Source organism: Nerophis lumbriciformis, linkage group LG10, assembly GCF_033978685.3.
Source record: "Nerophis lumbriciformis linkage group LG10, RoL_Nlum_v2.1, whole genome shotgun sequence".
NCBI lineage: Eukaryota > Metazoa > Chordata > Actinopteri > Syngnathiformes > Syngnathidae > Nerophis > Nerophis lumbriciformis.
This window is the reverse complement of record NC_084557.2, coordinates 4,283,174-4,302,284: the sequence shown is the minus strand read 5'-3', so window position 1 is coordinate 4,302,284 and position 19,111 is coordinate 4,283,174. Positions and strand designations below refer to the sequence as shown.

At 30.4% G+C, this 19,111-nt stretch overlaps 1 protein-coding gene across 1 annotated transcript in view; it reads right to left on the bottom strand.

The window, feature by feature from the left end:
• LOC133612735 (solute carrier family 23 member 1) overlaps nucleotides 1-18,658 on the bottom strand; it is a 187,986-nt gene extending 169,328 nt beyond the window's left edge. The window contains exon 1 of the mRNA XM_061970402.2: nucleotides 18,579-18,658. Within this exon, the coding sequence (XP_061826386.2) occupies nucleotides 18,579-18,650 (72 nt within the window). The 5' untranslated portion in view covers nucleotides 18,651-18,658. The remainder of the gene's footprint in view (nucleotides 1-18,578) is intronic.
• Nucleotides 18,659-19,111: the final 453 nt, after the last annotated feature.

Here is a 19,111-nt window from a genome sequence, read left to right as displayed (position 1 = left end):
TGAGGATGAGGATGCTGATAATAAAGATGATGATGACAATAATGATGATGAAGAGCAGGAATGCTAACTCATTCATGTTTTCTTCTTGCAGTCACGTGATGGCACAGTTATGTAAGAGGGGGGGGGGGAGGAGCTTGGTCACGTGACAGCCGAGGAGGGGGAGGGGGAGACTGTTGCATCATACTGACATCATAATAATGATATTTACTTTGTGTACATCCATGTGTACTATATTTACTTTGTGTACATCCATGTGTACTATATTTACTTTGTGTACATCCATGTGTACTATATTTACTTTGTGTACATTCATGTGTACTATATTTACTTTGTGTACATTCATGTGTACTCTAGGTACTATATTTACTTTGTGTACATTCATGTGTACTGTAGGTACTATATTTACCTTATGTACATGTATGTGAACTCTAGGTACTATATTTACTTTGTGTACATTCATGTGTACTCTAGGTACTATATTTACCTTGTGTACATCCATGTGTACTATATTTACTTTGTGTACATCCATGTGTACTATATTTACTTTGTGTACATTCATGTGTACTATATTTACTTTCTGTACATTCATGTGTACTATATTTACTTTGTGTACATTCATGTGTACTATATTTACTTTGTGTACATTCATGTGTACTATATTTACTTTGTGTACATTCATGTGTACTATATTTACTTTGTGTACATCCATGTGTACTATATTTACTTTGTGTACATTCATGTGTACTATATTTACTTTGTGTACATTCATGTGTACTCTAGGTACTATATTTACTTTGTGTACATTAATGTGTACTGTAGGTACTATATTTACTTTGTGTACATTCATGTGTACACTAGGTAATATATGTACTTTGTGTACATTCATGTGTACTCTAGGTACTATATTTACTTTGTGTACATTCATGTGTACTCTAGGTACTATATTTACTTTGTGTACATTCATGTGTACTATATTTACTTTGTGTACATCCATGTGTACTATATTTACTTTGTGTACATCCATGTGTACTATATTTACTTTCTGTACATCCATGTGTACTATATTTACTTTGTGTACATTCATGTGTACTATATTTACTTTGTGTACATTCATGTGTACTATATTTACTTTGTGTACATTCATGTGTACTATATTTACTTTGTGTACATCCATGTGTACTATATTTACTTTGTGTACATTCATGTGTACTATATTTACTTTGTGTACATTCATGTGTACTCTAGGTACTATATTTACTTTGTGTACATTCATGTGTACTCTAGGTACTATATTTACTATGTGTACATTCATGTGTACTATATTTACTTTGTGTACATTCATGTGTACTCTAGGTACTATATTTACTTTGTGTACATTCATGTGTACACTAGGTACTATATTTACTTTGTGTACATTCATGTGTACTCTATTTACTTTGTGTACTTTCATGTGTACTCTAGGTACTATATTTACTTTGTGTACATTCATGTGTACTCTATTTACTTTGTGTACTTTCATGTGTACTCTAGGTACTATATTTACTTTGTGTACTTTCATGTGTACTCTAGGTACTATATTTACTTTGTGTACATTCATGTGTACTCTAGGTACTATATTTACTTTGTGTACATTCATGTGTACTATATTTACTTTGTGTACTTTCATGTGTACTCTAGGTACTATATTTACTTTGTGTACATTCATGTGTACTATATTTACTTTGTGTACTTTCATGTGTACTCTAGGTACTATATTTACTTTGTGTACATTCATGTGTACTGTAGGTACTATATTTACTTTGTGTACATTCATGTGTACTCTAGGTACTATATTTACTTTGTGTACATTCATGTGTACTCTAGGTACTATATTTACTTTGTGTACATTCATGTGTACACTAGGTACTATATTTACTTTGTGTACATTCATGTGTACTCTATTTACTTTGTGTACTTTCATGTGTACGCTAGGTACTATATTTACTTTGTGTACTTTGATGTGTACCCTAGGTACTATATTTACTTTGTGTACTTTCATGTGTACTCTAGGTACTATATTTACTTTGTGTACATTCATGTGTACTATATTTACTTTGTGTACTTTCATGTGTACTCTAGGTACTATATTTACTTTGTGTACATTCATGTGTACTATATTTACTTTGTGTACTTTCATGTGTACTTGAGGTACTATATTTACTTTGTGTACATTCATGTGTACTCTAGGTACTATATTTACTTTGTGTACATTCATGTGTACACTAGGTACTATATTTACTTTGTGTACATTCATGTGTACTCTAGGTACTATATTTACTTTGTGTACATTCATGTGTACTGTAGGTGCTATATTTACCTTATGTACATGTATGTGCACTCTAGGTACTATATTTACTTTATGTACATTCATGTGTACTCTAGGTACTATATTTACTTTGTGTAATTTCATGTGGACTCTAGGTACTATATTTACTTTGTGTACATTCATGTGTACTATATTTACTTTGTGTACATTCATGTGTACTATATTTACTTTGTGTACATTCTGTGTACTCTAGGTACTATATTTACTTTGTGTACATTCATGTGTACTCTAGGTACTATATTTACTTTGTGTACATTCATGTGTACTGTAGGTGCTATATTTACCTTATGTACATGTATGTGCACTCTAGGTACTATATTTACTTTATGTACATTCATGTGTACTGTAGGTACTATATTTACTTTGTGTACATTCATGTGTAATCTAGGTACTATATTTACTTTGTGTACATTCATGTGTACTGTAGGTACTATATTTACCTTATGTACATGTATGTGCACTCTAGATACTATATTTACTTTATGTACATTCATGTGTACTGTAGGTACTATATTTACTTTATGTACATTTATGTGTACTCTAGGTTTATGTACATTCATGTGTATTGTAGGTACTATATTTACCTTATGTACATGTATGCGCGCTCTAGGTACTATATTTACTTTATGTACATTCATGTGTACACTAGTTACTATATTTACTTTATGTACATTCATGTGTACTCTAGGTTTATGTACATTCATGTGTACTCTAGGTACTATATTTCCTTTGTGTACATTCATGTGTACCATAGGTACTATATTTCCTTTGTGTACATTCACGTGTACACTAGGTACTATATTTACTTTATGTATATTCATGTGTACTGTAGGTACTATATTTACTTTATGTACATTCATGTGTACCCTAGGTACTATATTTACTTTGTGTACATTCATGTGTACTCTAGGTTTGTGTACATCCATGTGTACTCTAGGTACTATATTTACTTTATGTACATTCATGTGTACTCTAGGTTTGTGTACATTCGTGTGTACTGTATGTACTATATTTACTTTGTGTACATTCATGTGTACTGTAGGTACTATATTTCCTTTGTGTACATTCATGTGTACTCTAAGTACTATATTTCCTTTGTGTACATTCACTTGTACACTAGGTACTATATTTACTTTATGTATATTCATGTGTACTTTAGGTACTATATTTACTTTGTGTACATTCATGTGTACTCTAGGTTTGTGTACATTCATGTGTACTGTAGGTACTATATTTACCTTATGTACATGTATGTGCACACTAGGTACTATATTTACTTTATGTACATTCATGTGTACTCTAGGTACTCTATTTAATTTATGTACATTCATGTGTACACTAGTTACTATATTTACTTTATGTACATTCATGTGTACTCTAGGTTTATGTACATTCATGTGTACTGTATGTACTATATTTACTTTGTGTACATTCATGTGTACTCTAGGTACTCTATTTATTTTATGTACATTGATGTGTACACTAGTTACTATATTTACTTTATGTACATTCATGTGTACTCTAGGTTTGTGTACATTCATGTGTACTGTATGTACTATATTTACTTTGTGTACATTCATGTGTACCATAGGTACTATATTTCCTTTGTGTACATTCACGTGTACACTAGGTACTATATTTACTTTATGTATATTCATGTGTACTGTAGGTACTATATTTACTTTATGTACATTCATGTGTACCCTAGGTACTATATTTACTTTGTGTACATTCATGTGTACTCTAGGTTTGTGTACATCCATGTGTACTGTAGGTACTATATTTACTTTATGTACATTCATGTGTACTCTAGGTACTATATTTACTTTGTGTACATTCACATGTACAGTAGGTACTACATTTACTTCATGTATATTCATGTGTACTGTATGTACTATATTTACTTTGTGTACATTCATGTGTACTGTAGGTACTATATTTCCTTTGTGTACATTCATGTGTACTCTAAGTACTATATTTCCTTTGTGTACATTCACTTGTACACTAGGTACTATATTTACTTTATGTATATTCATGTGTACTCTAGGTACTATATTTACTTTGTGTACATTCATGTGTACTCTAGGTTTGTGTACATCCATGTGTACTCTAGGTACTATATTTACTTTATGTACATTCATGTGTACTCTAAACGGTTTTCGCCTTGCATAGTAGAGTTTTAACTTGCACTTACAGATGTAGCGACCAACTGTAGTTACTGACAGTGGGTTTCTGAAGTGTTCCTGAGCCCATGCGGTGATATCCTTTACACACTGATGTCGCTTGTTGATGCAGTACAAATTCTAAAGTTAATGATTATTTGCAAAAAAAATAAAGTTTATGAGTTTGAACATCAAATATGTTGTCTTTGTAGCATATTCAACTGAATATGGCTTCTGTTTATATTTACATCTAACACAATTTCCCAACTCATATGGAAACGGGGTTTGTCCATCCATCCATCCATAGTTATGCTCCATTCACTGCCCACTTCATTAGGTACACCATCCAATAGAAATATTTGGGAGGGTCAAAGGTCAGCAAAGCTTGTAATCTGATGCTCATCAGGTGTGTGTGTGAGAAGCCCCGCCCCGCCCCCCCCCCCCCCAACATCAATAGCGACCTCTTGAACTTCCTGTGAGATTCCAAGAATGTTTAGGACATGAAAGCTCTGCGGGGATTCAAACTGTTGAGAGATGTGACCTTTGACCCTCGGAGGAGGAGGAGGAAGAATGCGGTCTTTAAGTTTACGCTCCTTTTCTTCTCTGCAAAATAAAACCACTAAATAAACGTCTGCTGGTTCAGCACACTTGCCAAGGGGCTTGTGCTTTTATTTTGAAAAGCCTGCTCTACTGTTAAAGTGGACGTAAAGACGCGAGGGAAGACAGTCGGACGTTTACGACGCCGCCACTTCCTGTCTGGACGACGTGGGAGCCGCCAGATGGCAGGGGTCAAATGGGGGCCAAGTGGGGGTCGGCCATGTGGACTTTATGGAGATCTACAGAGATTACACGCTTTCAAGTCCACTTCAAAGTCCTGCCAGGAAGTCCTAAAGACCAGCCACTTCATTAGGGACACATTCCACTCATCTACAGCACACAATAATTGTATTATTATTATTATTATATACTATCATTAATATCATTATTATCAGTTTTGTATATTAATGTCATTATTGTATAGTATTGATATATATTATTATTATTATTATATATTATTGGTATTATACATTATTGTTATTATTTATTATTATTTAATATCATAATTAATATTATTATTATTATATGTTATTGTTAATATATATTATTATCATTATTTTATATTATTATTACTATTTATTATTATTATTATATATATTATTATCATTATTTTATAGTATATATAATAATAATAATTATTATTATTATTATATATAATTATTATGATTACAATTGTTATTACATAATATTATTATTATTATTAAAATATATACGTGTATATATAGATATATATATAAATGTGTATAAATACACAAATATGATAATGTGCACTAACAATTAAAAATAGTAATACAAATATAATAATGTACATTAACAACATAAAATAGTAATACAAATATAATAATGTACATTAACAACATAAAATGGTAATACAAATATAATAATGTACACAAACAACATGAAAAAAAGTAATACAAATATAATATTGTACACTAACAACTTAAAATAATAATACAAATATTTAATACTGTACACTAAGAACATAAAATGATAATACAAATATAATACTGTACATTAACAACATACAATAGTAATACAAATATAATAATGTACATTAACAGCATAAAATGGTAATACAAATATAATAATGTACACTAACAACATACAATTGTAATACAAATATAATAATGTACACAAACAACATAAAATGGTAATACAAATATAATAATGTACACTAACAACATAACATAGTAATACAAATATAATAATGTACACTAACAATTAAAAATTGCAATACAAATATAATAATGTACATTAACAGCATAAAATAGTAATACAAATATAATAATGTACATTAACAACATAAAATATGAATACAAATATAATAATGTACACTAACAACATGAAAAATAGTAATACAAATATAATATTGTACACTAACAACTTAAAATAATAATACAAATATTTAATACTGTACACTAAGAACATAAAATGGTAATACAAATATAATAATGTACACTAACAACATAAAATAGTAATACAAAAATAATACTGTACATTAACAACATACAATAGTAATACAAATATAATAATGTACACTACAAACATAAAATGGTAATACAAATATAATAATGTACACTAAGAACATAAAATAGTAATACAAATATTATAATGTACACTAACAGCATGCAATTGTAATACAAATATAATAATGTACACTAACAACATAACGTAGTAATACAAATATAATAATGTACACTATGAACATAAAATAGTAATACAAATATAATAATGTACACTAACAATTAAAAATAGCAATACAAATATAATAATGTACATTAACAACATAAAATATGAATACAAATATAATAAAGTACACTAACAACATGAAAAATAGTAATACAAATATAATATTGTACACTAACAACTTAAAATAATAATACAAATATTTAATACTGTACACTAAGAACATAAAATGATAATACAAATATAATAATGTACACTAACAACATAAAATAGTAATACAAATATAATACTGTACATTAACAATATACAATAGTAATACAAATATAATCATGTACACTAACAACATAAAATAGCAATACAAATATAATAATGTACACTAACAACATAAAATGGTAATACAAATATAATAATGTACACTAACAACATAACGTAGTAATACAAACATAATAATGTACACTATGAACATAAAATAGTAATACAAATATAATAATGTACACTAACAATTAAAAATAGCAATACAAATATAATAATGTACATTAACAACATAAAATATGAATACAAATATAATAATGTACACTAACAACATGAAAAATAGTAATACAAATATAATATTGTACACTAACAACTTAAAATAATAATACAAATATTTAATACTGTACACTAAGAACATAAAATGATAATACAAATATAATAATGTACACTAACAACATAAAATAGTAATACAAATATAATACTGTACATTAACAACATACAATAGTAATACAAATATAATAATGTACACTAACAGCATAAAATGGTAATACAAATATAATAATGTACACTAAGAACATAAAATAGTAATACAAATATAATAATGTACACTAACAGCATAAAATGGTAATACAAATATAATAATGTACACTAACAACATAAAATGGTAATACAAATATAATAATGTACACTAACATCATAAAATGGTAATACAATATAATAATGTACACTAACAACATAAGATGGTAATACAAATATAATAATGTACACTAACAACATAAAATGGTAATACAAATATAATAATGTACACTAACAACATAAAATGGTAATACAAATATAATAATGTACACTAACAACATAAAATGGTAATACAAATATAATAATGTACACTAACAACATAAAATGGTAATACAAATATAATAATGTACACTAAGAACATGAAATGATAATACAAATATAATAATGTACACTAACAACAGTGCATGTCAGAATGTTAGGCATAGTGACAGTTTGACCCTGGAACAGATCATTTAAGTTGTGTGAGGTCAACAGCTGTCCACTAGGAGGCGTCAGTGAGGTTTTAGTGACCAGCGCTGTGACCTTTTGACCCCCTCTGCTGGAGTGGAAGGATTGCATCATCACTTCCTGTTTTGCATCAGCCCCCCCCCCCTACCCAAACACCCCCCACCCTCCCACCCCCAGCCACCGTTAAATTGCAGCTGTTAATTCCTGGGGGGGGGGGGGGGGGGTCAAGGAGACGTGTGACAGTGTGAAACAGGTGTGACTCCACTTTCACACTCACATCACATGATCGCAGGGGCGGGGGGGATCACTGAGCTCGGGGGTCTGGGTCACCAAATAACCTCACACTTGTTTGTCCTTGTTGACCCCCCCCCTCCCCCCCCCCCCCCCCTCTCGTCCCTCCAATGACCTTCATTTTCATCCCAATGACCACACTAAAGTGTAATGTAATATAATCTAATATAATAGGATGTATTTACTGTAACATTATGTCATGTAATGTCATGTAATATAATCCAATATAATATGATGCATATAATGTAACATTTTATCATGTAATATTGTAATATGTAATCTAATGTAATGTAATATAATCTAATATAATAGGGTGTGTATAATGTAACATTATGTCATGTAATGTCATGTCATCTAATGTAATGTAATATAATATGATGTATATAATGTAACATTTTATCATCCATCCATCCATTTTCTACCGCTTGCCCCTTTTGGAGTCGCCGGGGGGTGCATGGAATATTGTGATATGTAATCTAATGTAATGTAATATAATCTAATACAATAGGATGCGTATAATGTAACATTATGTCATGTAATATTGTAATATGTAATCTAATGTAATGTAATATAGTCTAATACAATAGACTGTAACCTCCTCCAACCTCTTTCTGCTCCGCCGCTCCCAGTCTGCGGAACGCTCTCCCTGACCACCTGAGGGCACCACAGACTGTGGATGCTTTTTAAAAAGGCTTAAAAACCCTTTTTTTTTTGGAAAGGCCTTTTTTTTTAGATATATGCATACTAGTTTTAGCTATTTGGCTGTTCTAGTTTTTATTTTTATAATTTTTTTGATTATCTTTTTATTTTGATACGCTGTAGCACTTTGAGGTTGTTTGCGCAATGTAAAGTGTTTTTTTTACAAATAAAATATTTAATTATTATTATTATTATTATTATTAGGATGTGTATAATGTAACATGTCATGTAATATTGTAATATCATGTAATCTGATGTAATCTAATATAGTAGGATGTATATAATGTAACATTATATCATGTAATATTTATTTTTTAAATGTATTTATTTTTTTATTCCGTCAGACAGACATATATAGCAACACTTCATCACTCTTTGTAGTTTGACAGACATGCAAGAATGCTTATCCATGCCCCGCCCCTAATTCACAATCAACTTATATGTTGGTTATATATGTTGGTTATATATGTTGGTTATATATGTTGGTGATATATGTTGGTTATATATGTTGGTGATATATGTTGGTTATATATGTTGGTTATATATGTTGGTTATATATGTTGGTTATATATGTTGGTGATATATGTTGGTTATATATGTTGGTGATATATGTTGGTGATATATGTTGGTGATATATGTTGGTTATATATGTTGGTTATATATGTTGGTGATATATGTTGGTTATATATGTTGGTTATATATGTTGGTTATATATGTTGGTGATATATGTTGGTTATATATGTTGGTGATATATGTTGGTGATGTATGTTGGTTATATATGTTGGTTATATATGTTGGTGATATATGTTGGTTATATATGTTGGTGATATATGTTGGTGATATATGTTGGTTATATATGTTGGTGATATATGTTGGTGATATATGTTGGTTATATATGTTGGTTATATATGTTGGTTATATATGTTGGTGATATATGTTGGTGGTATATGTTGGTTATATATGTTGGTTATATATGTTGGTGATATATGTTGGTTATATATGTTGGTTATATATGTTGGTTATATATGTTGGTTGTATATGTTGGTGATATATGTTGGTTATATATGTTGGTGGTATATGTTGGTGATATATGTTGGTTATATATGTTGGTTATATATGTTGGTTACATATGTTGGTTATATATGTTGGTTATATATGTTGGTGATATATGTTGGTTATATATGTTGGTTATATATGTTGGTTATATATGTTGGTTATATATGTTGGTGATATATGTTGGTTATATATGTTGGTGATATATGTTGGTTATATATGTTGGTTATATATGTTGGTGATATATGTTGGTTATATATGTTGGTGATATATGTTGGTGATATATGTTGGTTATATATGTTGGTGATGTATGTTGGTGATGTATGTTGGTTATATATGTTGGTTATATATGTTGGTGATATATGTTGGTGGTATATGTTGGTTATATATGTTGGTGGTATATGTTGGTTATATATGTTGGTTATATATGTTGGTTATATATGTTGGTTATATATGTTGGTTATATATGTTGGTTATATATGTTGGTTATATATGTTGGTGATATATGTTGGTTATATATGTTGGTGGTATATGTTGGTTATATATGTTGGTTATATATGTTGGTTATATATGTTGGTTATATATGTTGGTTATATATGTTGGTGATATATGTTGGTTATATATGTTGGTGGTATATGTTGGTGATATATGTTGGTGGTATATGTTGGTGATATATGTTGGTTATATATGTTGGTGATATATGTTGGTGGTATATGTTGGTTATATATGTTGGTTATATATGTTGGTGATATATGTTGGTGGTATATGTTGGTTATATATGTTGGTGGTATATGTTGGTTATATATGTTGGTGATATATGTTGGTTATATATGTTGGTTATATATGTTGGTTATATATGTTGGTTATATATGTTGGTTATATATGTTGGTTATATATGTTGGTGATATATGTTGGTTATATATGTTGGTGGTATATGTTGGTTATATATGTTGGTTATATATGTTGGTTATATATGTTGGTTATATATGTTGGTTATATATGTTGGTGATATATGTTGGTTATATATGTTGGTTATATATGTTGGTTATATATGTTGGTGATATATGTTGGTTATATATGTTGGTTATATATGTTGGTTATATATGTTGGTTATATATGTTGGTTATATATGTTGGTGATATATGTTGGTGATATATGTTGGTGATATATGTTGGTTATATATGTTGGTGATATATGTTGGTGATATATGTTGGTTATATATGTTGGTTATATATGTTGGTTATATATGTTGGTGATATATGTTGGTTATATATGTTGGTGATATATGTTGGTGATATATGTTGGTTATATATGTTGGTGATATATGTTGGTGATATATGTTGGTTATATATGTTGGTTATATATGTTGGTGATATATGTTGGTGATATATGTTGGTTATATATGTTGGTGATATATGTTGGTTATATATGTTGGTGGTATATGTTGGTTATATATATTGGTGATATATGTTGGTTATATATGTTGGTGATTAATGTTGGTTATATATGTTGGTGATATATGTTGGTTATATATGTTGGTTATATATGTTGGTTATATATGTTGGTGATATATGTTGGTTATATATGTTGGTGATATATGTTGGTTATATATGTTGGTGATTAATGTTGGTTATATATGTTGGTGATATATGTTGGTTATATATGTTGGTTATATATGTTGGTTATATATGTTGGTGATATATGTTGGTTATATATGTTGGTGATATATGTTGGTTATATATGTTGGTGATTAATGTTGGTTATATATGTTGGTGATATATGTTGGTTATATATGTTGGTTATATATGTTGGTTATATATGTTGGTGATATATGTTGGTGGTATATGTTGGTTATATATGTTGGTGGTATATGTTGGTTATATATGTTGGTGGTATATGTTGGTGATATATGTTGGTGATATATGTTGGTGATATATGTTGGTTATATATGTTGGTTATATATGTTGGTGATATATGTTGGTTATATATGTTGGTGATATATGTTGGTTATATATGTTGGTGATATATATTGGTGATATATGTTGGTTATATATGTTGGTGATATATGTTGGTGATATATGTTGGTGATATATGTTGGTTATATATGTTGGTTATATATGTTGGTTATATATGTTGGTGATATATGTTGGTTATATATGTTGGTTATATATGTTGGTTATATATGTTGGTGGTATATGTTGGTTATATATGTTGGTGATTAATGTTGGTTATATATGTTGGTTATATATGTTGGTTATATATGTTGGTTATATATGTTGGTGATATATATTGGTGGTATATGTTGGTTATATATGTTGGTGATATATATTGGTGGTATATGTTGGTTATATATGTTGGTGGTATATGTTGGTTATATATGTTGGTGATATATGTTGGTTATATATGTTGGTGGTATATGTTGGTTATATATGTTGGTGATTAATGTTGGTTATATATGTTGGTTATATATGTTGGTGATATATGTTGGTGATATATGTTGGTTATATATGTTGGTTATATATGTTGGTTATATATGTTGGTGATATATGTTGGTTATATATGTTGGTGATATATGTTGGTGATATATGTTGGTTATATATGTTGGTGATATATGTTGGTTATATATGTTGGTGATTAATGTTGGTGATATATGTTGGTTATATATGTTGGTGATATATGTTGGTTATATATGTTGGTGATATATGTTGGTTATATATGTTGGTTATATATGTTGGTGATATATGTTGGTTATATATGTTGGTGGTATATGTTGGTGATATATGTTGGTTATATATGTTGGTGATTAATGTTGGTTATACATGTTGGTGATATATGTTGGTTATATATGTTGGTGATATATGTTGGTTATATATGTTGGTGATATATGTTGGTTATATATGTTGGTGATATATGTTGGTGATATATGTTGGTGATATATGTTGGTGATATATGTTGGTTATATATGTTGGTTATATATGTTGATGGTATATGTTGGTTATATATGTTGGTTATATATGTTGGTTATATATGTTGGTGGTATATGTTGGTTATATATGTTGGTGATTAATGTTGGTTATATATGTTGGTTATATATGTTGGTGATATATGTTGGTGGTATATGTTGGTTATATATGTTGGTGGTATATGTTGGTTATATATGTTGGTGATATATGTTGGTTATATATGTTGGTGGTATATGTTGGTTATATATGTTGGTGATTAATGTTGGTTATATATGTTGGTTATATATGTTGGTGATATATGTTGGTTATATATGTTGGTGATATATGTTGGTTATATATGTTGGTGGTATATGTTGGTTATATATGTTGGTGGTATATGTTGGTTATATATGTTGGTGATATATGTTGGTTATATATGTTGGTTATATATGTTGGTTATATATGTTGGTGGTATATGTTGGTTATATATGTTGGTGATATATGTTGGTGATATATGTTGGTTATATATGTTGGTGATATATGCTGGTTATATATGTTGGTGATATATGTTGGTTATATATGTTGGTGATATATGTTGGTTATATATGTTGGTTATATATGTTGGTTATATATGTTGGTGATATATGTTGGTGATATATGTTGGTGATATATGTTGGTGATATATGTTGGTTATATATGTTGGTGATTAATGTTGGTTATATATGTTGGTGATATATGTTGGTTATATATGTTGGTTATATATGTTGGTGATTAATGTTGGTTATATATGTTGGTGATATATGTTGGTTATATATGTTGGTTATATATGTTGGTTATATATGTTGGTGATACATGTTGGTTATATATGTTGGTTATATATGTTGGTGATATATGTTGGTTATATATGTTGGTGATATATGTTGGTGATATATGTTGGCTATATATGTTGGTGATATATGTTGGTGATATATGTTGGTTATATATGTTGGTTATATATGTTGGTGGTATATGTTGGTTATATATGTTGGTGGTATATGTTGGTTATATATGTTGGTGATATATGTTGGTGATATATGTTGGTTGTATATGTTGGTTATATATGTTGGTGATTAATGTTGGTTATATATGTTGGTTATATATGTTGGTTATATTTGTTGGTTATATATGTTGGTTATATATGTTGGTTATATATGTTGGTGATATATGTTGGTTATATATGTTGGTGATATATGTTGGTGGTATATGTTGGTTATATATGTTGGTGATATATGTTGGTGATATATGTTGGTGATATATGTTGGTTATATATGTTGGTTATATATGTTGGTGATATATGTTGGTGATATATGTTGGTGATATATGTTGGTTATATATGTTGGTGATATATGTTGGTGATATATGTTGGTGATATATGTTGGTGATATATGTTGGTTATATATGTTGGTGATATATGTTGGTTATATATGTTGGTTATATATGTTGGTGGTATATGTTGGTGATTAATGTTGGTTATATATGTTGGTTATATATGTTGGTGATATATGTTGGTGGTATATGTTGGTGATTAATGTTGGTTATATATGTTGGTTATATATGTTGGTTATATATGTTGGTGGTATATGTTGGTGATTAATGTTGGTTATATATGTTGGTGATATATGTTGGTTATATATGTTGGTTATATATGTTGGTTATATATGTTGGTTATATATGTTGGTGATATATGTTGGTGATATATGTTGGTTATATATGTTGGTGATATATGTTGGTGATATATGTTGGTGATATATGTTGGTTATATATGTTGGTGATATATGTTGGTGATATATGTTGGTTATATATGTTGGTTATATAGTCCAAGTTTCAACAGCAGATTTGATGGATACATGACAATTCCAGAACAAGTAGAACATATGATAATGGATGATAATGACAAGTCAGCAATATGGATGTAATAGCATTGAGTGACCATGAGTTTTTGCTCCACCTTGCCTGTGTATCTTTCGTCTTCTGAAGCCTTGTCTGATGTGTTATGTCCCTTATTCCACAGTGACTTCTTTTGCACCTGTGTCCCACAGTTGAGATAGTCCAAACAACTGGTCATGTTTTTGATAGTTTCCCAACAACACATGGTTGAACACTCTTAGGCTGAAAGACAGATTTAATTTCTCCGCTCACATTGTCCCACAGTTTCACCCCCGCTATAGATAACGTTTGTGCCTTGAATGTGGACACCTCTAAGTTCATGTGGACCATCTCTGAGTGAAAACAGACTCTGTATATTTGCAGGTAGAGCCCTTTGTGAGGCCATAAACATAACTTTCATTCATCTTTTTTCATTGATTTATTTACTTCATAATAACAAAAAAAAGTACAAAGTTGACAACACATAATAATATAAATTAATATAATGCAAAAGGTAATGGATAGTACGGAATGCATGATTGTCCAGTTTTGCCTGAAAGGGTGTGGGAAGAATATACTTTATTTAATCCCACCCCCAGTTCTCCATTCAGTGATTATTCACATGAGTTTCACTCTTACTTTGTTCAAGGATTATAATACAAATGTTGTATCATAGTGGCATTACCACAGGTAACAATAATTAATACACTGTAACAATCATTTGTATCAACAATGTAGGAATAATGAATATACCAACAACGGTGATAGACAAAATACCAATAATGGTAATAGACAACATACCAACAATGGTAATAGACAACATACCAACAATGGTAATAGACAACATAGCAACAATGGTAATAGACAACATAGCAATAATGGTAATAGACAACATACCAACAATGGTAATAGACAACATAGCAACAATGGTAATAGACAACATAGCAATAATGGTAATGGACAACATACCAACAATGGTAATAGACAACATAGCAATAATGGTAATAGACAACATACCAACAATGGTAATAGACAACATAGCAATAATGGTAATAGACAACATACCAACAATGGTAATAGACAACATAGCAACAACACTTTGAACCAAAACCAAACAAGAATGACAAACACATTTCGGGAGAACATCTGCACCTTAACACAACATAAACACAACAGAACAAACACCCAGAATCCCATGCAGCCCTGACTCTTCCGGCTACATTATACACCCCTGCTGGGAGTCCTTATGCAATGGGACATAAGGACCTATTGAATTTGTAAGGTTTTGTTATTTTTTAGGGACCGAGTCCCTTTGGGACAGAGGACCCTATTGAATTTCTAGCGTTGTATTATTATACCGCCGCCTCTTTGAGCTGTAATTTGACCCCCTTAACATGCTTCAAAACTCACCAAATTGGACACACACACCAGGACTGGCAAAAATTGCGATCTAATCAAAAAAAACAAACCCCAAAACTCACAATTTCGCCCCCTAGGAAGAAAACACAGACAAAACTGCCTGTAACTCCCAGTAGGAATGCCGTACAGACATGAAACAAAAACCTCTATGTAGGTCTCACTTAGACCTATATTTCATACACTGACAACCCCCAGCAAAAATCAACAGGAAGTTTGCAATTCCCCCTTCAAAACAAAAGTTGTGTAAAAACAGTCACCTTTTTTCAAACATTATCTCCTCTGAGCGCGTTTGTCGTGTCGGCTTCAAATTAGCACAGGAGAGAGATTGAACCCTTCTGATTAAAAGTTGATGAAAGAGTTTTAATTACTGCTCCGGTTTGGATTTTATGAGCCCTCAAAGTCGGTCCCGTCCATCGCTGCTTGCAGCTTTAATTATTATTATTCTTCCGCCGCCTCTTTGAGCACTAATTTGACCCACTTAACATGCTTCAAAACTCCCCATATTTGACCCACACATCAGGACCTGCGAAAATTGTCTTTTAATAAAAAAAACGAACCGCAAAAATCTAAATTGCGCTCTAGTTATTATTATTCCGCCGCCTCTTTGAGCTGTAATTTGACCCCCTTAACATGCTTCAAAACTCCCCAAATTGGACACACACATCATGACTGGCAAAAATTGCGATCTAATCAAAAAAACAAACCCCAAAACTCAACATTGCGCTCTAGCGCTCCCTAGGAAGAAAACACAGACAAAACTGCCTGTAACTCCCAGCAGGGATGTCGTCGAAACATGAAACAAAAACCTCTATGTAAGTCTCACTTAGACCTAGATTTAATTCACTCACAACCCCGAGCAAAAATCTACAGGAAGTTTGCAATTCCCCTTTCAAAACAAAAGTTGAGTAAAAACAGTCGCCTTTTTTCAAACATTATCTCCTCTGAGCGCGTTTGTTGTGTCGGCTTCAAATTAGCACAGGAGAGAGATTGAACCCTTCTGATTAAAAGTTGATGAAAGAGTTTTAATTACTGCTCCGGTTTGGATTTTATGAGCCCTCAAAGTCGGTCCCGTCCATTGTTTTTGTTTTCATCTAGTTTTTTTTGATAATATAACCGTTTGCTTGTTCTTATAATATCAGTTAGTTTATTTTTGTACTTCTTGTATCGTTGTTCGACTTCTTTTGTTTTTATTTTGATGAAAAGTTTGTAGAGATTGTTTTTCTTTTTACAGGCGTTAATTATCCCTTTTGTGATCCAAGGGCTATTTTTATTTTTTCCTTTTATAAAATATTCTTTCACAGGGTAAAAGTAAAGATGTCTAAAAAATTACAATAAGCACTGTCCACATTTGGTTCTCTGTAAACTGAAGTCCAATCCTGAACTGCTAAACTATTGTTTAGGGCACAGATTGTTTCCTCAATTGTTATTCGTTTAGAGATTGTTGCCATAGTGTCTTTGGTTTTCTTGAGATGACAATCATATAAAGTAAAAACAGGTAAATGGTCAGTGATGTCACATACAAATAGGCCACTGGTGACTTGATTTCCCATAATGTTAGAAAACATGTTGTCGATGATTGTGGCACTATGTGTTGTTATTCTGCTTGGTTTGGTAATGGATATAGAGAAAAGCTGTACATTATGTCAATGAAGTCATGGACATGTTTTTGCTTGGTTGAGTTTAACAAATCAATGTTAAAATCACAACAGATAAATATGGTTTTATGGTTCACAGAGGAAAATAGTTTACTCATCCACTCATTGAACGTTTCTATGCTTGAACCAGGTGCCCGATATACACAACTCATAAAGATATTTGTCTTTTTGTCATTTAGGATTTCCACTGTTAAACATTCAAATAATCCATCGACTGCTATGGTCATGTTTGTTAAAACTTTAAATGTAACAGATTTATGAATGTACAGTTCATAAACAGTGTGTGTTTACAACAATAAAGTAGTTGCCTACCTTATTGATGAAGTGTGTGTTTACAACAATAAAGTACTTGCCTACCTTATTGATGAAGTGTGTGTTTACAACAATAAAGTACCTTCATGATGAAGTGTGTGTTTACAACAATAAAGTAGTTGCCTACCTTATTGATGAAGTGTGCGTTTACAACAATAAAGTAGTTGCCTACCTTATTGATGAAGTGTGTGTTTACAACAATAAAGTAGTTGCCTACCTTCATGATGAAGTGTGTGTTTTCCATCTCCAGAGTGTTATTTAGCTGCAGGTGATAAAAGTCCACAGACATGTTTCCAGTAGCTAGTACAGATCAGTGACTAATTGTCTGCAAAGTTCTTCCATCATTTATTCTATTTGATGTACTTTGCCTCTTTTGTGCCGTTATAAAGTCTGCTAATTATTGCTCGTCTCGCCTCGCTTCTGGGAAGACATTTTTAAAAATGTCTTCTGGGAAGACATTTCACAATTGCTGATAACGTGACAGCTCGCATAAACCTGCTTCCTTCAATAAATCATCATCATCATCATCGTTATTATTATTATTATTATTGTTAATATTATGATTATTATTATTGTCTTCCTACAGTACATCATCATCATCGTTATTATTATTATTATTGTTAATATTATGATTATTATTATTGTCTTCCTACAGTACATCATCATCATCGTTATTATTATTATTATTGTTAATATTATGATTATTATTATTGTCTTCCTACAGTACATCATCATCATCATCATCGTTAT